At 39.1% G+C, this 24872-nt stretch overlaps 2 protein-coding genes across 2 annotated transcripts in view; one reads left to right on the top strand and one right to left on the bottom strand.

Moving 5' to 3' along the window:
- Mettl3 (methyltransferase 3, N6-adenosine-methyltransferase complex catalytic subunit) overlaps positions 1 to 5212 on the top strand; it is a 14122-nt gene extending 8910 nt beyond the window's left edge. Inside the window, exons 3-11 of the mRNA XM_076849977.2 lie at positions 16 to 420; positions 1491 to 1666; positions 2265 to 2481; positions 2700 to 2887; positions 3412 to 3450; positions 3613 to 3721; positions 3829 to 3894; positions 4058 to 4170; positions 4983 to 5212. Coding sequence (XP_076706092.1) covers positions 16 to 420; positions 1491 to 1666; positions 2265 to 2481; positions 2700 to 2887; positions 3412 to 3450; positions 3613 to 3721; positions 3829 to 3894; positions 4058 to 4170; positions 4983 to 5094 — 1425 coding nt within the window. The 3' untranslated portion in view covers positions 5095 to 5212. The remainder of the gene's footprint in view (positions 1 to 15; positions 421 to 1490; positions 1667 to 2264; positions 2482 to 2699; positions 2888 to 3411; positions 3451 to 3612; positions 3722 to 3828; positions 3895 to 4057; positions 4171 to 4982) is intronic.
- Tox4 (TOX high mobility group box family member 4) lies at positions 4891 to 24798 on the bottom strand. Its single transcript, XM_076849976.2, has 9 exons — positions 24720 to 24798; positions 24443 to 24511; positions 16899 to 17141; positions 15562 to 15822; positions 14992 to 15222; positions 10423 to 10503; positions 9351 to 10094; positions 7570 to 7733; positions 4891 to 6502 (listed from the first exon to the last, which is right to left on the bottom strand). Exons 1-9 carry the CDS (start codon positions 24723 to 24725, stop codon positions 6442 to 6444), a joined length of 1860 nt encoding a protein of 619 aa, XP_076706091.1. The 5' UTR covers positions 24726 to 24798; the 3' UTR covers positions 4891 to 6441.
- Positions 24799 to 24872: the final 74 nt, after the last annotated feature.

Below are 24872 nucleotides of genomic sequence, written 5' to 3'. Positions count from 1 at the left end.
CCCTTCCTTCTCTAGCCAGATGCCCCTGCCACTCAAGATGGTGTGGAAAGCCTCCTACAGAAGTTTGCAGCTCAGGAGTTGATTGAGGTGAAGCGAGGTCTCCTACAAGATGATGCACATCCCACTCTTGTGACCTATGCTGACCATTCCAAGCTGTCTGCCATGATGGTTGCTGTGGCAGAAAAGAAAGGCCCTGGGGAGGTAGCAGGGACTCTTGCAGGGCAGAAGCGGCGTGCAGAACAGGACTCAGCTACAGTAGCTGCCTTTGCCAGCTCTTTAGCCTCTGGCCTGACCTCTTCAGCATTAGAACCAGCCAAGGAGTCAGCCAAGAAATCAAGAAAACATGCTGCCTCAGATGTTGATCTGGAGATAGAAAGTCTTTTAAACCAACAGTCTACTAAGGAACAACAGAGCAAAAAGGTAGGAGTCTATCAAAGTACTATTACAATATGCTCTGAATTATATATAGCTTTGAATGAGCGGGATTTACTCCTACAGAAAGGTTCAGTCAGAATTGAGGATTGAGAGTAGTGGTTTTCAACTAAGGATGGTTTTACCCCATCCTCACCCCCCACCAAAAACATTGACAATATTTGGAGATATTTTTGTAATCACAAAATGAGAGTGTGCTACTGGCATCTGGAAGGTTGAGGCCAGTGATGTTGCTAAATATGCTACAGTGCATAGTAGACAACCCCCTGCAATAAAGAACTGCTTGGCACAAAATGTCATTAATGCCAAGTCAAGAAACCCTGATTTAGAGAATTTGTAATTGCATCTGTTTGGATCATTAGATCAAGAGACAAGGAATCCAAATATATGAATATTGGATGATATTCATTGGACCAGCAATTACAGAAATTGATTAAAACAGTGCAAAGTAGCAGTATACCAATTTTGAGTTCTCATCTGTTTACTACTTCTAGTTGTATGAGTTTGAACAAGTTAACTTCTCTTAAGCCTTAGTCCTCTTATTTGTAAAATGTAGATAACCACAGTACCCTCCTTTTTTAGTACTGTTGAGTTGATTAGGAGTAAACAGTATAGTATTAGCATTATGCCTTGGCTCCGTACTCAATAAGTACAAGTGTTTGAGTTTTTGTTTTCCTATGGAAAACAAGTTTACCTTAATGCTTAGCAGAAGGAATCAAGCTTTTTGTATTTAAAAAAAATTTTTTTTAAGATATTGATGGACCTTTATTTTATTCATTTATTTGTATGTGGTGCTGAGAATCGAACCCAGTGCCTCACACATGCTAGGCAAGTGCTCTACCACTGAGCCACAACCCCAGCCCACCCCCATTGTAGTTTTACTGTATCCTAAATGCAGGTTTGAGGAAGAACTGAACCCATGAAAGATCTCTTATCCCAGAGCTCAACTTTTCCCAGGTTATTAGCTTATTTATCCTTTAAGACATCAACATCAAATAGAATTTTTAAGAGTTGATTTGACTTACAGACTCTTATGACTAAGGCTGCTTCTGTTATAGGTCAGTCAGGAGATCCTAGAGCTATTAAATACTACAACAGCGAAGGAACAGTCCATTGTTGAAAAGTTTCGTTCACGAGGTCGGGCCCAAGTACAAGAATTTTGTGACTATGGGACCAAGGAAGAGTGCATGAAAGCCAGTGATGCTGATCGACCTTGTCGCAAGCTACATTTCAGGTCTCTTGGGAGGGAATGAGGAGGGATGGATTTCCCACAAGGAGTCATTCCTTTTCAACATATTCCTTGTCTTTGGGTTTATCAATAGTCCTATGATTTCTGGTTTGTTTAAGTCCTCCAGACTCTTAAGGTATTATTTTCAGAAGTGGCATGGTGTGGATATAGACTATATACTCCCAAATAGATGGGAAATTTTTTAAGTGCCCCTTTTTAGCAAGGCATCTCTTTGTCTCTTGAGCCACAAAATTAGTTTCTGAAAGGAGGATGATCACAGGAGAAATAGGAACCTAGGGTCTTAAACCAGTGTTTTATTCTGCTCTATAACAAGCCAAGTCCTTTTTGGCCTGTTTTCCTTCATAAAGTAGAAGGAAGCTGAGTTTTTGTTTAGAGAGGAATTATAATTATTCTTTAGTGTGAATTATGGATTTCCATGTCACCTGCCTCTACTCTTAAGTCTTGGAGGAATCTCTAAAACTAAAGAAAATTAGGGAAGTGTTTTTGGTTTTTTTTAAAGCAAGATTTGGTACAACTTGGAACTTTAACTGTGGTTCTACTTCTGGAGTACCATCTTGATTATTTCCCCTTTTTACTTCCCCAGGCGAATTATCAATAAACACACTGATGAATCTTTAGGTGATTGCTCTTTCCTTAACACATGTTTCCACATGGATACCTGTAAATATGTTCACTATGAAATTGATGCTTGCGTGGATCCTGAGGGTCCTGGCAGCAAGGACCATACACCAAGCCAGGAGCTTGCTCTTACACAGAGTGTTGGAGGTGACTCCAGTGCAGATCGACTCTTTCCACCTCAGGTATTTGCATGCTTAGAAAACTCATTTTGACTTAATGGACTTCTGTCTCAATAGTACAGTCATACATGTAGGAAAGAGGGCATAATTTAGCAACTTGTCTTGCTGGTTGGGAATGAAGTGGGATAGATATAAGGGAGTAGAAAATCAAATGGAAAAGGGATGGGACCATGAATTTAAGAGTGAAGGAAGGGAAGATGACCAAATGCCACCTCACGCAGTGGATCTGTTGTGATATCCGTTACCTGGACGTCAGTATCTTGGGCAAGTTTGCAGTTGTGATGGCTGACCCACCCTGGGATATTCACATGGAGCTGCCCTATGGGACCCTGACAGATGATGAAATGCGCAGGCTCAACATTCCAGTACTGCAGGATGATGGCTTTCTCTTCCTCTGGGTCACAGGCAGGTAATACAGCTCAAAGATATGTAGTTATGAGCAGATATAGTACGGTGAGTACTGGGTTTCCTAGCCCTGCTATTAAATATATGACTGATTTAGACTTTTTAAAGACTAACACAAATGATACTATGAATCATTTAACTCTGAATTTGCACCTTGAGAAAGGTAATGTCTTATGAGTACTTTTACTGTTTCATTCTTGGATCCACCTTGTTGCTCAGATGGTATCTGTATCTTGCATGTAAATGGTTCACTGAATATCTACTGGGGAAAAAAAAGGGTTTTTTTTGTTTTGTTTTTTTTCCCAGAATAAGGATGCTTTACCATTGTGTTACATTCCCAGCCTTTTTATTTATTTTCCAAGACCGGATCTTGCTAAGTTGTGGTCCTTCTGCCTCAGCATCCCAAGTTGGTGGGATAATAGGCATGCAGCACCATGCCCAGCAAAAAAATTTCTGATTTAATAACAGATATTTTGAAGGGAGAGAAAAATCAGGGCATACAGGTAATTAATCGTTATTTCTTTTTAGAGCCATGGAGTTGGGCAGAGAATGTCTTAACCTCTGGGGGTAAGTAGCAATTGTGTTGCTTTAAGGGAAATTAATACTTGTTATGTTGTGAGGTAATGTTTTTCCTGCTCCCCAGAATATAGCTGATTCCTTGCCTTTATAGATACTGTCCTCAAAATTGTAAAAGTCTGGTTAAAACTTTAGTTGTCTTATGCCTCACAGTTATGAACGGGTAGATGAAATTATCTGGGTGAAGACAAATCAACTGCAGCGCATCATTCGGACTGGCCGTACAGGTCACTGGTTGAACCATGGGAAGGAGCACTGCTTGGTGAGCAGCAGTAGGGTCCTATTCAATAAGAGGAATTGATTTTCTCTATAGAGAAAAAGTTGAAAAATGTAATTTCATAAGGTAATCCTTTTCTCTGTGGTGAGCAGGTTGGTGTCAAAGGAAATCCTCAAGGCTTCAACCAGGGTCTGGATTGCGATGTGATTGTAGCGGAGGTATGTGCTTCCTGAGGCATCCACATCTTTCACATTTATATTATCATTCATGTCAGGTGTATTTTCATCCTAAGTTTTTCTCATATGGATCATAAACATGATAGGGCTAGAACTACAATCTTGGGTAACTTAAAAAGTAGCTATTGGTGTCTTTATTTTTTAGGTTCGTTCCACTAGTCATAAACCAGATGAAATTTATGGCATGATTGAGAGATTGTCCCCTGGCACTCGCAAGATTGAGTTGTTTGGACGACCACACAATGTGCAACCCAACTGGTAAGATGATCGGAGAACAAGCTAGCCCCCAAGGTGCATACTGTTTATAAGTAAGGACAGAAATCAACGTGAGCTTCATATCCATTCTGGTAGTCCGTAATGGGCTTCAAAGGATTTAAGTAGCTTAAGCTTGTACTCCAATACTAACTAGAAACCCAACAGTTTCTAGGACCCAAGGCACTATTCTCTCCACTCAGTGCTTGAATCTGTTTCTATGTGCTGTATTAAATCTGCCCCCTGGTGGCTACTAAGAATCTATTCACTCTGTCAACAGTAGTAATATCTTCTATTCCTTTAAAAAACATGTTGTTTGTGTTTTATTTACCCAAGGAGTACTCACTGGCAGCAGCAACTTTGTGAAGCAAGCTTGGCTAGGCATCAGTTAGTAACCCTTTGATAATATACATCCTGCTTTTATTTATTTGGGGGGTACCTGGGATTGAACTCAGGAATTGAGCCACGTCCCCAGCCCTTTTTTTTTCGTATTTTACTTAGAGACAGGGTCTCATTGAGTTGCTTAGTGCCTCACAGCTGCTGAGGCTGGCTTTGAACTCATGATCCTCCTGTCTCAGCCTCCCATAGCGCTGAGATGACAAGCGTGCACCACCATGCCCGGCACATCCCCCGTTTTAACATCAGCATCTGTGCCAATACTTAACTAGTCATGCTACCATATGCTGTTCTGGTGTTATGGTCTTTTAAAATGAATTGACATAAATATTAGATGGGATAAAAGTCAGTCTTAATAAAACATCTGCATCTTTTAATAATAAAGCCCTTTAATTCCAGGATTTCTGTTTGACATGTTTCAGGATCACCCTTGGAAACCAACTGGATGGGATCCACCTACTAGACCCAGACGTAGTTGCACGGTTCAAGCAAAGGTATCCAGATGGTATCATCTCTAAACCTAAGAATTTATAGAAGCACTTGCTTACAAGATTAAGCACCCAGAGCCATGACTTTGTAGGCTACACCTAAAGAATTGTATTTGTACAATAGCTTTTCCCCTTATTTAAATAAAGGTTTGTATTATAATTAGGATTTTGAGGTGAAATTCTGGCTTTATTACTTAACAGTGTGTGTTCTTGTACAAACTCATCTCTCAAGTATAATTTCTTCTAAGTAAAGTAGGAACGTTATCTATCTCATTAGGTGATTGTAAGGGTTTTAAACTTAAACTGATTGCATGGAAAGCACGGACATGTTGATCATTAAAAAACAAGGTCTGTACAGAATCAAGGTGATTAGCAATTACTGATTCTTATCCAACTATGGTTGAATAAGGAGGTTCTCTAGGAAAGTATTTTTCAAGTTAAATAAATTTGAGTTTACTTAAGAGCATCACCACTAGGGCTGTTATGCTCTAAACTTTTACATATTGTTACAATTGTGTAGTTTTGCTCATCTATTATTCTATAGTTTATTTCCAAGAAAAATCAAGTAAGCTCATCTTAGGAAGTGCCAGGAGTATACAGAGAATTGGCCTGCATTATGCAAATGAAAACACTGCTGTTCTAATATTTAATAGAACTTTTTAAAAAAGGCTTTGGTGAAGCCTCTTATGATAATTTAAGGGTGGGGTCTCCCTATTATATTCAAGTTTTGATAACAAGTCAGATGAGGAAGGCTGTTGACTGCAGAAAAGTTATTTGTAAAGAAAAATAAACTCTTGGGTGATGCCATTTTCTCTATAGCTCGATGTGCCTACTGTGCTGAAAACCTTTGTAAAAGCAGTGTAATGATATATTAGTAATGCTATCTCTTATTCATCCCCTGCTTTTTGGGGGAATGCTGAGGATTGAACCTCTCTACCACTGAGCTTTTCCCCTAATCCCTCTTAACCTTTTAAAAATGAATGCAAAACAGTGGTGTTTTCTCCTAGCATCAAGACTGAATAATTCTCCCATCATTTTAATTATATTTTAGGCAAGTTCTATGACAATTACATCAGAGTTCCTCTAAGCACCCATACCACCACCCCTACAACCCCTATGATTTGCTTATCCATACTCCTTTTGCCCTTTGCTTTGCTGTTTTCCTGATATTTTGCTTATAGTTAAAAATAAAGAGCAATTCCAGAATACAGCAAACTCCATGGCCCTGCTCTGTAACTTGGTCTCTGCTAAAGGAAGGAAAGGGGGATAAAGCATGAAGGACCATCAAAGCTTGATCAGGCACTACCAGAAGCCAAGCTTGAGTTTCAAAACAGACTCTTGGAGTTGTTCCCAGCATATAGATCTTCACTGGCTTGGAGTAGAACAGGAAAGACTATTTCACAAACACCACAGTGTTTGAATTTCTAGAGGCTACCCAGGCCAAGAATACATCCCTAAGAGAGAAAAAGATAACACAAACTTAGAATTACAACCTATAATAGGTTCATTTTAACATTCTTAAACAAATAGGTTCCCAAGTATCAAAGTGAGATAGTATACTTTTTAAATCAGAGTCAGAGGCAATGTTAATCTATTGTAAAGGACTTGAGATAGGATATACAAATGCCTTGTTTTGTGGATATAGGTAATTCTCAAAAAATTTGGGTAGAGAGCAGAACTGTTTACTCCCTCACACTGAGCACCTTGTTATGCTACTTTCCAATTCCCTAAATAGGGGAATGTAATAAGGATTGTGAATCTTAATTCACAATCATTTACCAGCTTAATGTGTCATCTTTATTTTTTAACCTCCCTACCCCCTGTACTAGGGATTGAATCCAGGGGTGCTTAATCAGTGAGCCGTATCCCCAGCCCTTTTTACTTTTTTTTTTTTAAACTTATTTTTTAGTTTTAGGTGGACACAATATCTTTATTTTACATTTATGAGGAGCATGCATGCATACTAGGCAAGCATGATACCCCAGTACCCCCCTTTTATCTTTTATTTTTATTTTTTTGTGATGCTGGCAATTGAACCCAGGGCCTGTGCATGCAAGGCAAGCACTCTACCAACTGAGGTATATCCCCAGCCCTTATTTTTTATTTTTAGACAATCTTGCTAAGTTGTTGAGGCTGGCTGTAACTTGTGATCCTCCTGCCTCAGCCTCCTGAGTTGCTGGGATTCTATAGGTGTGTGCTACTGCACCCAGCTAAATCATCTATTTTTTAATGAACATATGTAGGTGAATGTGATAATTATAAAGTGTGAATTGCTAATTATGTCCTCTGGCTGTGTGGCAAATGGCAACTTTTTTGAGGTGCTAGAGTTGAACCTAGGGCCTCTTGCTAGTTAAATATAATACAAGTTACATCATCAGTCCTAAGTTTAAACTTTTTAAAGCAAGGGAACTTTTCTAGTAGCCTCTCATCAGATATAGCAGCCTGCTGTCCATTAGGTAAGATAATGCTGATAATATGTTCAATATTACCATGTTTTCCACCACAGGAACTGTAAACTCACCTGCAGTGTTTCACCACACACTCATTGCTGCAGTATTCATTGTCCCAATCCTTACTCACAACGGGAGGGTTCTCACAACCAGACCTTACACAGCGAGGCTGGGGTGAGAGTGTCACAGGAGACCCACTCACCAATTCAACATCCATCTGAGAAGGAGATTCGACCTATGACAAGAAGAGAGCAACAAGATGAATCACATTCCTACTTGCCTGCCAGCTAGCTAGTCAAATTATCCCTAGGATCCAATGAGTAAAATATGTTCTTTTTATAGGGATAAAGTTCCAGAAAAAGGTGAGTTTGTGGTATCCCCATTTATAGAGCTTTGCAAAGAATGAAATGAAGATTCTCCTCAATAGGGGAAGGCTGGGCATATGCTAATGCTAGTGTTAATGTAACTCATCACCGATTTTTTCTTTTTGGGTACTGGGGATTGAACTTAGAGGCACTTGACCATATCCCCAGCCCTATTTTGTTTAGAGACAGGGTCTCAATTGTTCAGAGGCTTGCTTTTGCTGAGGCTGGCTTTGAACTCATGATCCTCCTGCCTCAGCCTCCTGAGCCAATGGGATTACAGGTGTGCGCCTGTTTGGGTGAGCCTGGCCTCATCACTGAATTTATTCACACTTAGATGATATTCCTCTGAAAGTATCAAAATTAATATGCGAGTACAGGTTCAGTCAATCTCAACTAGTTGGGGAGGACTAAGACAAAATATATTGCTATTAGAAAAAGTGAAATTTGGAAATCCAGAGTTTCCTGTTGATAGAGTATTACTTTTTGAAATGATTATTTAATTGTAGAACCAGAGCAGAGTCTCAGACCTTCACCCAACCCCTCCCCCATCTTTTTTTTGGGTGCTGGTGCTAGGAACTAAAAACCCAGGGCCTCACATGTTAGGTAAGTGCTCTACTACTGAACTATATCCCTAGCCCTCTTTGAGACTTTATGGAACCTAAGCCTTGCTCTTGCAAGGCAAGCATTCTCACTGAGTTATATTTTCAGCCTACCCCCTATATATGAAAGCATCAAGCTAAGTAATTAAGACCTAGTAGAGGGGCTGGGATTGTGGCTCAGCAGTAGAGCCCAGTAGAGCATGTGTGAGGCCCTGGGTTCGATCCTCAGCACCACATAAAAATAAAAGAGATTGTGTCCAACTACAACTAAAAAAATAATATATTTTAAAAAAAATTTTTTTTGTAGTTGTAGATGGACAACATGCCTTTATTTTATTTGTTTATTTTTATGTGGTGCTGAGGATTGAACCCAGTGCCTCACAAGTACAAGGCAAGCGCTCTACCTCTGAGCCAAGCCCCAGCCCCTAAAAAATAATATTAAAAAAAAAAAAGGACCTAGTAAAAGTGTAAGGACTTATAACTACAAAGTTTATGTTCCTTGGGGAGACACCTCTAAATAAGAACTATAGGTTATATAATTATTTCTTTCTCATAAAACCACAGTGTTATCTCTGCTTAACTTACGGAGTGATCTAGGACAGAAAGATAATGTTTTTGTTTTTTTTGCCCAAAACAAGATTTTGGGTGGAAGAACTCACTGCTACAGAGAATTGTCATCTGTCTGAAGGATGTTTCTTTTTTCTTTTTAATTTTATTTTGTTGATTGTTATTATACATGATAGTAAGTTACACATGACAGTCTGCAAGTCTACAGATTGTTTCCTACTCCAGGTTGCCAGGCATTAAATGCTAGCAGCAACTCCTACTTTTGAAAATGCTCTTACACATTTCCATTGGTCTAAAGGAAACAATTAAAAACAGGCTTACCTCAGGAACTACATCTGTAATCATCTCACAGATGGTCTCAGGGGAGGTTGCCTCTACTGTATGGGCTTCAGGACTGCTGTTCATAGGTCGCTCAGGACTGCTTTCCACAGCTGGTGGGACTAAGGTAGTCTGCATTTTCAGAGTGGGTGGAGGCACAATCTTGCTTTGCAGAGGAGGTGGCTGTTGTTGTAAATTGATTCGAACTTTCTGAGGTGGAGGCTGTTGCATGGCCTGAAGTGGAGGAGGCTGCTGCAGAATGGTGACTTGCTGCTGAGTTGGGGGTTGAGGCATCTGTTGTAAAGGAGGGGGCTGTAGTCGAGGCGGAGGCAGTTGCATAGAAGCAGCAGCTGCTGCTGCTGCCTGCAACACTGACCGAGTAACAATCTGGGCTTGCTGGCTGGGCTGGATGGTAGCTGTACTAGTTTGACCTAATTGAAGCCCCCGGGAGGTCACCACTGTGGCTGGGATAACAGTAACCATCCCTCCTTGAGACATGGTAATAGAAGAGGGCAACATCTGTTTGGTAATAATCAACTTCGTGATATTGGGCTGACCCCCAGCCCCAGAAGATGCCTGGTTTGCCACATAGGATGAAAGAGTGGAGTTAACAACGATGCAAGGCGACAGGGCAGGGGACTCTGTTGAGGCTGGTGCTGGAGATGCTGGGTCAACAGTGGCCACAGGTGGCGGTGAAGGAGTCTGTGATGGTGGCACTGGATCCAATTCCACTGTTTCTACAGTGGCCTAAAAGAAGACCAAAGCAGAAAAAGGAGGGGAAAGTAATTGAGAGATTTGCTCTTCACTGCAGGACATCCATTCTAATTACTTTTCAAGAAAAGATACAGTTTTTAAAGGAGCAGCTCTGAGTCCTCCCTTTGCTAACTTAAGTGCTAGAAATAAACTCAAAGACTGTCAAGGTTTCTAAATGTGAAATAATGGGAAAGCTATTAAATATTTTTAAAGCTTTTAATACTACTTAGTGTTGTTATTTACTTATAACCACTAACAGCTAGAAACAAATGAATAAACAAAACTTATTGGTTTAGATGTTCATTTATTCTAACCCTCTTACCTGACACTCTTGGTTGTCTTTATATGCAGCCAGAGCCTTTAGATACTCTTTTTTGGCAGCTTCAGTTTTCCTCTTATACACCTGCAAGAGACAAACTGTTTATAAAATTCCCACACTCTTGGGCTGGAGATGTGGCTCAAGTGGTAGCGCGCTCGCCTGGCATGCGTGCGGCCTGGGTTCAATCCTCAGCACCATATGCAAACAAAGATATTGTGTCCACCGAAAACTAAAAAATAAATATTAAAATTCTCTCTCTCTCTCTCTCTCTCTCTCTCAAAAAAAAAAAAAAAATTCCCCCTCTTAAAAATGACTGACAATTCTGTATTATTCATCAGTGAATATAGTGAATGACAATGCATCTCGCTCTGATCCCAACTCTGAGAGCCCAAAAGACAGCCCCCAAGACAGACTCACTCCATTGAGCATGCCTCTGAAAGTCAAGCATCAATAAGAGTCTCGCCAGAATAACCTCTAAAGTGAAAATCAATGCATTCTCACTTCTGTAACAGCAACAAAAAAACTCACTCTGGCCCCCAAACTAAGATCAGTAGTATTCTGCTTAGACTGAGTCTGTCCATGTGGTAAATTGCTTGGCAAGATAGTCACAGAATTCTTCCCAATCTGCACTGCCTTTGTCTTATCAAAAGCTAAGGCAAAGAGGCTAAGGCTGTTGCTCAGTAGTAAAGTTCTTGCCTCGTATGTGTGAGGCACTGGGTTCAATCCTCAGCACCACATAAAAATAAAAAAGGTACTGTGTTGTTCACCTATAACTAGATAAACATTAAAAAAAAAAAAAAAAAAAAAAAGCTAAGGCATAGCCAGGCATGGTGGTGCATGATTGTAATGCCAGTGACTCTGGAGACTGAGGCAGGAGGGTCACAAGTTCAAAGCTAGCCTCAGCAACTTAGTGAGGCCCTAAGGAAATCAGCAAGACAAAACAAAAAATACTGGGGACATGGCTCAGTGGTTGAGAGCCCCTGGGTATTAAAAAACAAAAAACTAAAGCATATTTCTCCTTTTTTGAATCTGGACCAGCTCTTGTGACTTGTTTGATCATCACAATGTAATTGAAGTGACACTGAGATTTAAGAGACTTGTGAGGCACCTATTTTCCCATTCTTGGAATGTTATTCTTTGGTCTGCCATACTGTAAATAAACTAGTCTAACCTATTTGAAGAAGAACCAACATCATAGCCAATAGGTAGTACCAACTGCCAGTTATGGACAAAATAGTCCTGGGCATCCATACTAGCTTTCCTGCTCCATGCCTAGTACTACAGTTTGAACTCGGGGCCTCATGTAGGCTAAGCTACATCCCCAGCCCTCAGCTACCATCTGATTACAATCAGTGATTAGCCAGGTACAATGGCACATGCCTATAATCCCATGGAGACTGAGGGTGGAGGACAAGTTGGGCAACTCAGCAAGACACTGTCTCAAAATAAAAAGCCTGTGAATACAGCAACAGAAAAACCAATCAATCCCCCCAACCATATGAAATAATAAATGGCTGCTGTCTTAAGACATTAAATTTGTGGTAATTCGTTCAGCAGCAGCAGATAACTGATAGAAATTATCTGCAATAAATTCAGCTTTTTGTTTCAAGTATTAATAAGACTTGCTTTGCTATAAGACATGAGTCTAGGGGAAGTCACTTTCAATTGTTGTATCTTATATAGTATCAATTTTCTTTTTGAAGAGACAGGGTCTTACAAAAAAAAAATCCTGAGTTAAGGATGTACACCATTCATTTTATTTTTAGGGAGATTAATGAGATTCTAAATACAAACTTTTACAGTTAAGATCAACATGCAACTTTTTAAGAAATAGCCTAATATCAAAAATTGGAAAAAAAAAATAAAAGCTTAGAAACATTAAATATCTAAATATCACAGAGTTAATAGATACACGAGGAATTATGAGAGAAATTATTAATGGAAAGCACATATGATTTTGAGTTAAAACAATCTAGATTTGTGTCTCAATAGTACCATTTAAAAGTTTTATGAGTCTCTACTCTCAGTAAAGACGGGTAGGGGGAATGGGTGTGATGGTGCATGCCTGTAAACCCAGCAACTCAGGAAGGAGAAGCAGAGGCAGGAGGATCACATGTTAAAAACAGCCTCAAGCCAAGTGCGATTGTTGCACACCTGTAATTCCAGGGACTCGGAAAGCTGAGGCAGGAGGATCCCGAGTTCAAAGCCAGCCCCAGCGACAGCCAGGCACTAAGCAACTAAGTGAGACCCTGTCTCTAAATAAAATACAAAATAGGACTGGGGATGTGGCTCAGTGGCCAAGTGCCCCGAGTTCAATTCCCAGTACCCTTCTGCTCCCCACCGAAAAAAAAAGCCTCAGCAACTTAGTGACTACGTAAAAAAAATTTAAAAGGGCTGGGGATCTGACTCAGTGGATAAATGTCCCTGGGTTCAATCTCCGATACCAAAAAAATAAAGAGAGGTGGGGTGGGGGGAGGAATGGTGGCTATTTTACAGGTATGGAAAGACAGTTTACCAGCAGTGCTTTATCACTGAGATATATATCCCAGACCTATTTAAAAATTTTCTATTTTGAGCCAGGTGCAGTGGCACACACGTGTAATCCTAGTGACTCAGGAGGCTGAAACAGGAGGACTGCAAGTTTGAGGCCAATCTCAACAACTCAGTGAGGCCCTAAGCAATTTAGAGAGTCTCTATCTCAAAAAATAAAAAGGGCTGGGGATGTAGTTCAGTGGTAAAGAACCCCTGAGCTCAATCCCCACTACCAAAAAAAAAAAAAAAATTCTGTTTTGAGACAGGGTCTTGCTAAGTTGGTTAGGGTACAAACTTGCAATTCTCCTGCCTCAAACTACATGTATGTGTCACCATTCCCAGCCTATATGCAATATATTTCTTCTCTGTGTGTGTCTTATAAAATTTATTGGTGTAGGCATTCAGATACTTCAAGGTGGGAAAGATGATATGCAGATTCTACTACCAGGTGCAAAAGAAAACTGTGTGGGAAGGATGGTACATCTGTAAATCTGGTGCATATCAGCAGTAGCATGACTCCAAAGGTTAGATAAAAGTGCTTAATCTGGGGGAAATTCAGAATAATAATTTAAAGGTTCACAAGGCAAGGTATTTTCCAATCTAAAACACTAAGAAGAATGAATTGAACATAATGTTCCTCTGTTTATATATGAATACATAACCAGTATAACTACACATCATGTTCAACCATTAAGAATGGGATCCTGGGGCTGGGGATGTGGCTCAAGCGGTAGCACGCTCGCCTGGCATGCGTGCGGCCCGGGTTCGATCCTCAGCACCACATACAGACAAAGATGTTGTGTCCGCCAAATACTAAAAAAATAAAAAAAAAAAAAAAAAAAAAGAATGGGATCCTAATTAGAATTAGTTATACTCCTGATATGTATAATGTCAAAATACTTTTAGATATACTGTCATATATATCTAAAAAGAACAAATTTAAAAAATTTAAAAAACCCACTTCCAGCTGTGGTGGCGAATTCCTGTAATCCCAGCAGCTGGGGACGATGAGGCAGGGGCAGGAGGATCACAAGTTCAAAGTCAGCCTCAGCAAAAAGCGAGGCACTAAGCAAACTCAGTGAGACCCTGTCTCTAAGTAGAATACAAAATACGGCTGGGGATGTGACTTAGTAGCCAAGTGCCCCTGAGTTCAATCCCTGGTAAAAAGGAAAAAAAACAAAACAGAACCCACTAAGAAACAGTACCATTTGATGAAAAGGGAAATCAACCTTTAAGTACATCAAAAGGAGTTAAGAGTAATGAGAAGAAAATTTGCATTTTTGAGGTACAAATGAGTGTTCCGTAGAGGGGCATTAACGGCAAACCCTGCAGATAAAAAATAAAACCCAAATCGATGGTTACATAATTCTAAATCTACATGTAATGAAGGCAAAGCAATAGGCTCAAGTTATGGCCTGCCAAATATTTATACCAAAAATATTTATGGTATATTTTTAGACATTTTGATGCAATTTTTTACTGAGAATTTCTTTTTAATTTTTTAGTTGTTGATGGACCTTTATTTTATTCATTTATTTATATGTGGTGCTGAGAATCGAACTCAGTGCCTCACACATGCTAGGCAAGCTCTCTACCATTGAGCCACAACCCCAGCCCTGTTATTGATAATTTTAAAATAGCCTTTATGTGTTAGGGACGTAGCTCAGTGGTAGAATGTGGCTTAATGTGCAAATTTCTGGGTTTCACCCTCAGCACCACAAAATACATACATAATGTATTTAGATATAATGGGGTTTTCTGAATTCAGTGTAAAAAGCTCGAACTTCTCATAGGATGATATGTGAATGCCATTAACAAAAAGCTGACAGATAAGGAAGAAAGTTGAAAATATAAGACATGCCTATAAACCCAGTGACTCAAGAGGCCGAGGCAGAAGGATTACAAGTTACAGGCCAGGCTCAGCAACTTAGTAAGACTTTTTCTCCCACAAAAAAAGAAGAAAAAAAAGTTGGAACAAAACCTTTTTTTAATCTTAAAAACTTCTGGAGCATTCACTATCCACATTTCTTTTTTCCTTACCTGTTTTTGTTCCTCTCCAAGACTGTCCCACATGGAAGCCACAATTTTTGAAACCTCTCCAAAGGTGGCATTAGGATTCTGTCCCTTGATGGCAGCTTGTGTATCACGAAAGAATAAAGCATATGCTGAAACTGGTTTCTGAGGTTCATTAGGATCTTTCTTTTTTCTCTTCTTTGGGGCCTTTTGCTTTTTCCCTGCTTCCACTACCACTGTCTTCTGACTGGGAAGTTGCTGTAGGAGAGAAAAGAGAGAGAATTATAAGATGGAAGAGATCAAGTACTATTGTTTTGAGAACTATAAAAAAAGTGATTTTTATATGGGGGAAATAGCCACATGCATGAAATTTATGCTAAAAGTAAAAGCAATAGGTTTAAAAGTTATGAGTAAAATATATGAAGACCAATAAGAATAGGGATTGAGAGACTGGAAGTTGAGAGGTGGGACCCCACAACCCAGAAGGAAACAGGAGATGGTGGGGTAGGAGCAAAGAGTTGATTAGGAACTATAATTTATGCTAAGAGTTTTGTCCTAGAACATCATGTTAATTAATTTTGGCAGGGAATGCCTCACCCTCCGGAAATCCTCAACACCATCCTCATGAAGTGAACTTGTAGGTGAAGGGGTGGTTGAAAGACGATCCTCAGGTGACTGGGCAGGTGGCAAGATGGTGCCACCCCCTAAGCTCAAACCCAGTTGAGAACTCAGTTCTGACTGATCAATGGTGGTCAACTGGCTATGCCCCATCAAGCCAGAGGTCATGTCTGTCATTGGTACATCAATTGTAACAGGTGGGTTGGCACTATACTGAGTTCCTATAGAATGGTCCAAGTCCTGAGAGAAGCAAAAGGACTAATTAAACACTAAATATAAAAAAGCACCACTTCCCCGCTGAATGCAGGACAGCTTATACTTTGCTTACCCAGACTGTATCATAATTTAAACTCTACAAAACATCAAATAATCTATCTACCTAAAAAACATATTAAGCATTTAAAAAATGTACAGAGATTAGCAAATCCACTTCTTTGCATTCAAAGGCCTATTCTAAAATAACTAAAAATAATCAGGGAAGTTTTAATCTTGAACATGTTACCTTAAAAAGCAAATATTTACTCAGTAAACTGTGACAGAGACAACACATACGAACAAGAAAAACTTTTTTAAAAATTTGTTTTTTGGAACTGGGGATTGAACCCAGGGGTGTTATACCAATAGTTACATCCTCAGCCATTTAAAAAATTTATGAGACAGGGTCTTTCTTGTTAACTTGGATCTCACTAAGTTGCTGAGGCCAGCCTGGAACCTGTGATCCTCCTGCCTCAGCCTCCCAAGACACTGGGATTACAGGCATGTGCCACCAAGTCCAGAAAAAATAATGGCATTTAAAGCTGCAAAGCACAGGAAATTATAGTAGATAAGACCAATATTAAGAGCTGTTTGACAACAAATATAGAACTGTAGACAGGCTACTGGATATGTGCTGGAAACTCAACAATTTAACTTACAGCACATAAAAATCCACAATTAACACTATATTAAATTCAAATAATTTTTAAATAAATCTGTCAATGTGCCAACTACCATACATTTTAATTCTAGGATGTGAAGGCCACAGTAAAAAGGAGAAAAAAAACCCATTATTTTTGTTCCCCCCACCCGCCTAAATATCATAACATATCATTTTAAAGGCTGATATCAGACATTTTATAATCTAAAATCATTTTTCAAGTAAAACTGACCCAGATAGTAAATCTCTTTTATTCAGGTGATATTAAGTCTTCGTTGGTGAACCTTTAGCAACAAGAAAAAACCAAGTAATACCCAACTATTGTAGAAAATAAAGAGTAACTTTTGTCTTCCCTAACACTATGCCCATGAATTTAAGTGAGCCTAATGATGCCCCTTACCATGGTCAAGCCCCCACTCAGGAGCCCCCCGCCCTGCTCCATCAAGCCATGGGTCATGCCCACAGGCATGTCCAATGTCTGGACCCCATACTGGGCTGAAAAACTGCCATCCTGTGAGGAGGAAGGGTCTGCCAGGTCATCAAAGTGGCCAACCACATCTGAGACAGCCAGTGAGGGATCAGAATCCAAGGAGATAGGTGGGATTTCAAATTCCTCATCACCCAAGCTTGGTGTATGGAATGTCTGTAGGGGGAAAAAGGGAAAAAGAATTAGTAGAAAGAGGAAAAACTCCAAATTGCTACGTTAAAAAAAAAAAAAAAAAAAAAGAATGGCAAGGTACTAGAGATTTTTAGTATATCTTTTCAGCTTGTGATAATATTTTTATTCTAGTTTAATTTTACAAATACCATTCCTCTTTCTCATGGCTTTGATCATATGACACACATAAGTCACAAGCCTGCCAACATCAATCACAATTTTCAATTTTTTTTTGGTGGTGCTGGGGATTTAACTCAGGGCCTTGTGCATGAGAGGCAAGCACTCTACCAACTGAGCTATATCCCTAGCCCCCAGCCCACAATTTCTAATTCTTTTATCTCTTATTAACCTTAACCATCTTGGTTGTCCTAAATTATTGTCTATTGTTCTAATGAATAATTTTTTCAGTCCTAATTAGGAACCAGCCTTTATATATAACCTGTTTAACTGTGTTACTTAAAATTTCTCAAAATATTCAATAGATTATAATTTCATAATTATTACACTTAACTGTCAAACCACAGAAATTATTGTTGACTTACCAATTATCTTTGTTGTTAGGTTCCTTTGATGCAAATCCTGATACTGTCATGGGAAACTTATCCTCCTCTAAAAGAGCTGCACATAAAATCTACCTCTCCTCCATTTTAGAAATTATAATTTCTTCTCAGCATGGGGACTGAACATAGGGCCTTGCACATCTAGGCAAGCCCTCTACCAGAGTTACATCTTCAGCTAGAAATTATAATGTTAAAAAAAAAATAAGATTCCTATTTATACAGGATTTTGGGGAAAACCCAACAATGCCAAGATATGGATGGATAACACTGAAGAGAAAGAGTCTGCCAAAGCCAAAAGGCAAACTAGTTCTTTTAGCAGTTCTGATCAAAACTTTCTGAAAGAGATGGAACGAAAAAAAAAAAAAAAAGAACTTCTACTGGCTAAAGACCCAATCCCTTCCTCTTGGACCTACTAGACTAATAATTCACTCTTTCTATTCTGAATAGGACCAACCCACACAGAGCTAAAAGCAACGTCTAATCTCAGATATAACTGCCATGATTCTTTTTTGACACCAAAAACCATAATGGAAGATATGTAGCAGTAAAGCATTATAAGTAACAGCAAAAGACTAGTGTCAGAAACACCTGGGTTCAAGTACAGCTCTGCCACTTACTGTATAACCTTGAACAGGTTTTCCTCATCTATAAAGCAGGGATTATAATGGTAATCACCTCATATGGCTGAGGAAAAAATGGGATTTAGTGCATAAAGCTTATCACATTGCCAGATACATACAACTGCTTAACAATAACCATTTTTTTAAAATTACTTTTTATATAGTTGCAGATGGACAGCATGCCTTTATTTATGTTTTTATGTGGTGTGGAGATCGGACCCAGTGCCTCACACATGCTAGGCAAGTGCTCTGCCACTGAGCTAACACCCCCAGCCCAAAACCAACCTTTTTTTAAAAAATATATTCTTTAGTTGTCAATGGGCCTTTATCATATTTATTTATATGCAGTGCTGAGAATCAAACCCAGTGCCTCACACATGCTAGGCAAGCATTCTACCGCTGAGCCACAATCCCAGCCCCTAACCTGTTTGGTTTTTTTTTTAATATTTATTTTTTAGTTTTCGGTAGACACAACATCTTTATTTTATTTTTATGTGGGCTGAGGATTGAACCCAGCGCCCCGCGCATGCCAGGCAAGCGCTACCGCTTGAGCCATATCCCCAGCCCCCCAACCAGTTTTTAATGATAATATTCTAATAGCTAATTTGCCACCTGCCCCAATCAATTAACATAGGTATCTAGAATTATAGAAACTTGCCTGCAAGTGCTCTCTCATTGAGCTATATATCCTCAGCCCTATCAATAAAAATTTTTTAAGGAACTCCATAAGGTTCCTCTAGACACAGAAAGGGCCTCACTATTATCAGTTTGTGTTTTAATAAAGACATAGCTGGAAGAATACATCCAGTTAGTAGAAATTAGTAAGAAAAAAAGTATGCCTGTGAAATATTCAACCTCTCTAAGATATATTGGCAAAAAGAATAAAAGTTTTTAAGAAGACAAAAAAATTGTTTTCAGGCTTTGTTTCTACATTTCCTCCTCATTATTTTACTTTGATAAACATTTGTATTTGTGTGGGATATAATATGACTAGTATACAGTATTTAGGAGCAAGTATGTTTGTTGTTTTTTGGTACTGGGGACTGAACCCAGGGGTGCTTTACCACTGACCTACATTCCCAGCCCTTTTTATTCTTTATTTTGAGACAGGGTCTTATTATGTTCCTGAAGCTGACCCTGAACTAGTGATCCTCCTGCCTCAGCTGGGATTACAGGCATACACCACTGCCCCAGGCTAAGCAGGCAGTTCTTGATGGAAAAAACTAAAATTTTCCCAAGGAACTCAGTTTTTCTCAGTATACAACTCATAATTTCTGTTATTGTAGGAAAGTTCTTAAAGATTTTTTTCCTGAAATTTCAGTTTAGATTCATGTGAGCATTTTTCAGGAAGGAACAAGTTTTTTTTTTATCCTATTCTCAGGCAAACTAACAAAAAAACTTAATTTAAGAAGGACAGGGAAAAGAATCAAGGGAAACATTTACTGTACTAGATTAATAACTGAATATTCATTTTTATTTTGTTAAGATACAGATTTCTTTGGTAAAGCAAAAGATGCCTATCCTTTTCTGCTTATCACAACAAATAAAAAAGCTTCTCTGCCAAGATAGGAAAAATGATACTGTTTGTTAATGAAAAACTCCAAAAGAATCAAGATTCATATTCAAAACAAGGAACTAGTGTTCTATAAGTGACTACTACGACTCATAAACCATCAGGCCTGATTTCATGGACTACACCAGACATGGAAAGACTGCATTGTTTCAGATCAACAAGGCATTCTTTCTAAGCACCACCCCTTGGCATATGAAAAACAGCTTTTTATTTAATATCTCTGGCTTTTATTGTGGCTTTTTGTTGTTGTTTACTTTTATTTTTTCCCATTAATTATAAATAGTAAGACAACAGCAATTATCAAGAACACAGAAGGGTAACTTTATGTTATACAAAACATAAGAGTTTACAAAAATTTTTTTTACATTTTTTTAGTTGTTGATAGACCTTTATTTTATTCATTTTTTATATATTGTGCTGAGAATTGAACCCAGTGCCTCACACATATGAGACAAGTGCTCTACCACTGAGCAACAATCCCAGCCCAGGGTTTACAAGTCTTTTACTGTAACATCTGTAAAATTAGGGGTAAAATCCACAATGAATATCCATTTTAATGGATCTATTTTGTAACTTTTCACTAGTAATAATAAAACCAAGTTAGAACTGTAGCAAATATTAAAGTGAAAATAAATTGAATGGGGACTTAAGGAGAAAATAGGAACATGATGCAGCTTTTCTTTCGTCTGTTAAATTACTGTATCTTTCTGGGAAGGGGTCAGTTTTAGAATTACAGATTATAAGGAAGAATGTCTAGATAATGAACAAAAGTTGAAAAATACCAATTCCCTTCCTATTTGCATTACCCCATACCAAAACCCACAATTCATCATTTCCTCCTTTATTATATTTATTTATATTAATGTGGTACTGAGAATCAAACCCAGTGCCTCACACATGCTAGGCAAACACTCTGCTGCTGAGCCACAACCCCAGACTCCATCATTTCCTTCTTATTATATTTTTAAAATTTTTATTTTTATTTTAAGGCTGGGGTTTTGAATTCTCCCACATTGAAGCCTCCCAAATGCAAAGCACAAGCTCTACGATTGAGTTTTACCTCCAGGTATGCATTACTACTTAAAAAAAAAAAAAAAAAACTTTTTTTTTTTCCTTAGGGCTGGGATTGTGGCTCAGTGATAGAACACATTTACCTAGCATGAGGCACTGGGTTAAATTCTCAGCACCATGTATAAGTAAATGAATGAAATAAAGGTCCATCAACAGCTTAAAAAAATATTTAAAAAAAATTTTTTAGTTGTAGACGAACACAATACCTTTATTTATTCTTATATGGTGCTGAGAATCAAACCCAGCGTCTCTCATGCGGAAGGCAAAGACTCTTGAGCTACAACCTCAGCCTTGACATTACTTCTCTAAATAGCTTTTTTTCTTTTTAATTCACTTTAGAGAACTTTTAATCTAAATGCTATTTATTCAACACTATACTAGTACACCAGGTTATTAAAATAATTGTTCTTTTGCCAGGCCTGGTGGCACACAACTGTAATCCTGGTGACTCAGGAGACTGATGCAGAAGGATTTCAAGTTCAAGGTCAGCCTCAATAATTGAGGGAGACTCTCAACAACTTGGCGAGATCCTATCTCAAAATTAAAAAAAAAAAAAAAAAAAAAAAAAGGATAGGGCATGTAGTTCAGTGGTAAAGCACCCATTGGTTCAATCCCTAGCACCTCCCACCCCACAAAAAAATTTCTCTTAAAATTTGATAGAGCACAGTGTGGTAGTACATGCCTGTAATCCCAGACTTGGGAACTGAGGCAGGAGGATTAAAAGTTTGAGGCCAGCCCCAACAACTAAGCAATACCCTGTCTCAAAATTTTAAAAAAGTAAAATAGGGGCTGGGGATGTTGCTCAAGTGGTAGTGTGTTTGCCTAGCATGTGTGAGGCACTGGGTTCAATTCTCAGCACCACATAAAAATAAAATAATGTGTTCACCTAAAACTAAAAAAAAAAAAAAAAAAAAAAAAAAAAAAAGTAAAATAAAGAGAACTGGGGATATAGTTCAGGAGTAAAGAGCCAATGGGTTGGGTCCCCTGAAAACTGCACCCCCCCAAAAAAAACCCTCTTTCTCTCCCTGCCTGTCTCACTCACACACACACACACACACACACACACATACACACAAAACAACAACAAAATATCAAAAAAAAAAAAAAAAAAGAAAACCCTAATACAATAGTGAAAATTCCACCAATTCAGCCTAAAATAATTAACTTTTTAAAACATTATAAATAACCCTTCTCCCCACACCACCACGTTTTCTTTTTTCCCTTTTTGGTACCAGAGATTGAACACCATGGGCATTCAACCAATAAACCACACTCCCAGCTCCACCCCCCTTTAAATTTTGAGACAGTCTTACTAAATTGTTAAGGCTGGCTTTGAACTTGCAATATTCCTGTTTCAGCCTCCCACGTACCTGGAATTAAGGCATGTACCACCATGCCTCACAACATTATAAATTCCTTTCTTAATTAAGGATGGGTATCTTTTTTTTAAAAAAATATTTTTTTAGTTGTAGATGGACAATATCTTTATTTACTTATTTTTATGTGGTGCTGCAGATGGAACCCAGGGCCTCACTTATCCGAGGCAAGTGCTCTACTACCAAGCTACAACCCCAGCCCCAAGGATGGGTATCTTTATGACTCCCCCTGCTCCCCCTTACTGGAATTGAATCCTGGGGTGCTCTACCACTGAACTATACCCCTAGCCCTTTTTACTTTTTATTTTGGCAGGGACTCACTAAAATTGTCCAGGCTAGCCTCAAATTTGAGATCCTCCTGCCTCATCCTCCAGGGTTGCTAGGTTTACAGGTGTGCACCACAAAGGCTAGCTTCTTTAGAACTTATCTCCCCCAGTGCTCACAGCACAAATCATTATTTAAGAGCCAAACTAATTAAACAAAGACTAAATTTCCTTCCGATCAGAAAACTTTCGTATATTAAACATGCTATAACAAATGCTAAACCTTCTTCACTAACACCTGCTCTTTTAAAATTATTACTTATTTCATTGAGATATAACTATTGTAAGATACATAAATTGTAAATGATTATCTCAGTGAATTTCTACGTATGTAAACAGCCAAACATACCTGTTATAAAGATCAAAGATGCAGAACATTTCTGTCACTCTAAAAAATATCCTCTCCACAACAGGTATCATTATTTTTATTTTTACCTAGTGTTTCTTTTCTTTTTCTTTTTTTGGTATCAGGGATTGAACTTGGGCACTCAACCACTGAGACACATCCCCAGCCCTGTTTTGTATTTTATTTAGACACAGGGTCTTACTGAAGTTGCTTAATGCCTCACAGTTGCTGAGGCTGGCTTTGAACTTGTTAACCTCCTGCTTCAGTCTCCGGAGCCACTGAGATTACAGGCATGCACCATGGCACCCAGCGCACAGTCTTCTTGATTTTCATAAATAAAATTTAACTCTTGGAGTGGCTAATCTACTTCTTGTTTCTTTCACATATATGTGTGTGTATGTGTGTGTGTGTTTGTGTATAATATATACCCATTGTCATCTAATTCTCACCTTTGAAAATGTTAGAATTTATTAGAGGATAAGCCCATTTAACATCAATTGAGAATTCTTGAAACAAAGGAGCAATGCAAATGGTTCACAATGCTTTTGAAAAAATATTATAATCCTCAAAAGATGGTAGAAGATTCAAGATTCTGCATATTCTCAGACTGGGAAATTTTTATCTCATTCACGTTTCACTCCTGCTTTGCTTAAACAAGTGACACATATTACAGTATGACAATATTTCAACCAAACCTTTTCCAGAAACACTTTAGAGCCTTACCATAGCCTTTACTTCTACTTCACAACATCATAAGAAACCATTATTATAGCCATCTGACAGCTGGAAAACTGTGACATGAAGGTAAAGTAATCTTCCCAAAGTTGTCACTTGCAAACAAACACATGCTCTGTTCAACTCCTTTCGTGTCCATTGGCAGCTATTTTCCTTTCCTGTTGTCATTAGCAAAACAAGCTGACATCATGTAAGTAATAGAACTACTTTGACGAGTAGAAAATTGAGAGGAACAATATGATCCCTTCAACAGAGTTCAAGAATGAACACATGTTCAAGGTTAATCCCTGTTAGGCAAACTACTTCTCTGAACCCAATTTCTTTAGCTACTGAAAAAAAAAATTCCTTGTCATCCCTCAAGATTGCTGTAGTTATTTCTTCCCAATTTCCCTCAGTCTTCTCATAATTACCCTCCTCCTTAAATGTTCTCTGTTTTCAACAACCTGGTTTGCTGATGCCAGCAGTTTCCCAGGCCTTCCGCAGGTCTTCTTTCCCTCCTAGAATCCTCATAGGCTCTAGAAGCAGCTACCACTGCCTCTACCACTTCCTCAAAACACAATCGCAGTCTCTGGTTCCGAATCCCCAGTCCCTGGCCTTCGCGCTCTCCTCCCCACCACCCCACCCCCCTCCGCTGCCTCAGTGTGCCCCCTACCCCCCGCAAGTGTCAGCAGCTCTTGCTCACCTCGGCCCCTGACAGGAAGGGGTGTGAGGGCCCTGTGATCGTCAGGTAATTGTCATTTCCTCCGGGAAACTGGAAACCAAAAGAGATCCGCGGGGATAAGTTAGGGGATGCAGGAAGTTAGCTTGAAGCGACGGATTCTGACCCCGACATTCTGACAACACTCTCCAAACCCCGCTTTCCGCTCCCGTCAGCCGCCTCTCCGCCCGGCTTCCCGCCTCTGCTTCAACCCAGTCGACCACGCTTCTCTCGCCAGCCTTCTTAGCGCCCGGATTCCTACCTCCATCTTCACACAACCGCTACCACCGTCTCAATCCCCTCATCTCTCCCACCAACCCCACTGGACTCGAAGTGCGTCACTTCCTCAAGGACGTGCGTCGCACTCGGCTGATTGGAAGGAGACGGCAACGAGTCAGGCGCCAATCGTACGAAA

Source organism: Callospermophilus lateralis, chromosome 3 (assembly GCF_048772815.1).
Source record: "Callospermophilus lateralis isolate mCalLat2 chromosome 3, mCalLat2.hap1, whole genome shotgun sequence".
Lineage (NCBI taxonomy): Eukaryota > Metazoa > Chordata > Mammalia > Rodentia > Sciuridae > Callospermophilus > Callospermophilus lateralis.
This window is presented reverse-complemented; position numbering and strand designations above follow the sequence as displayed.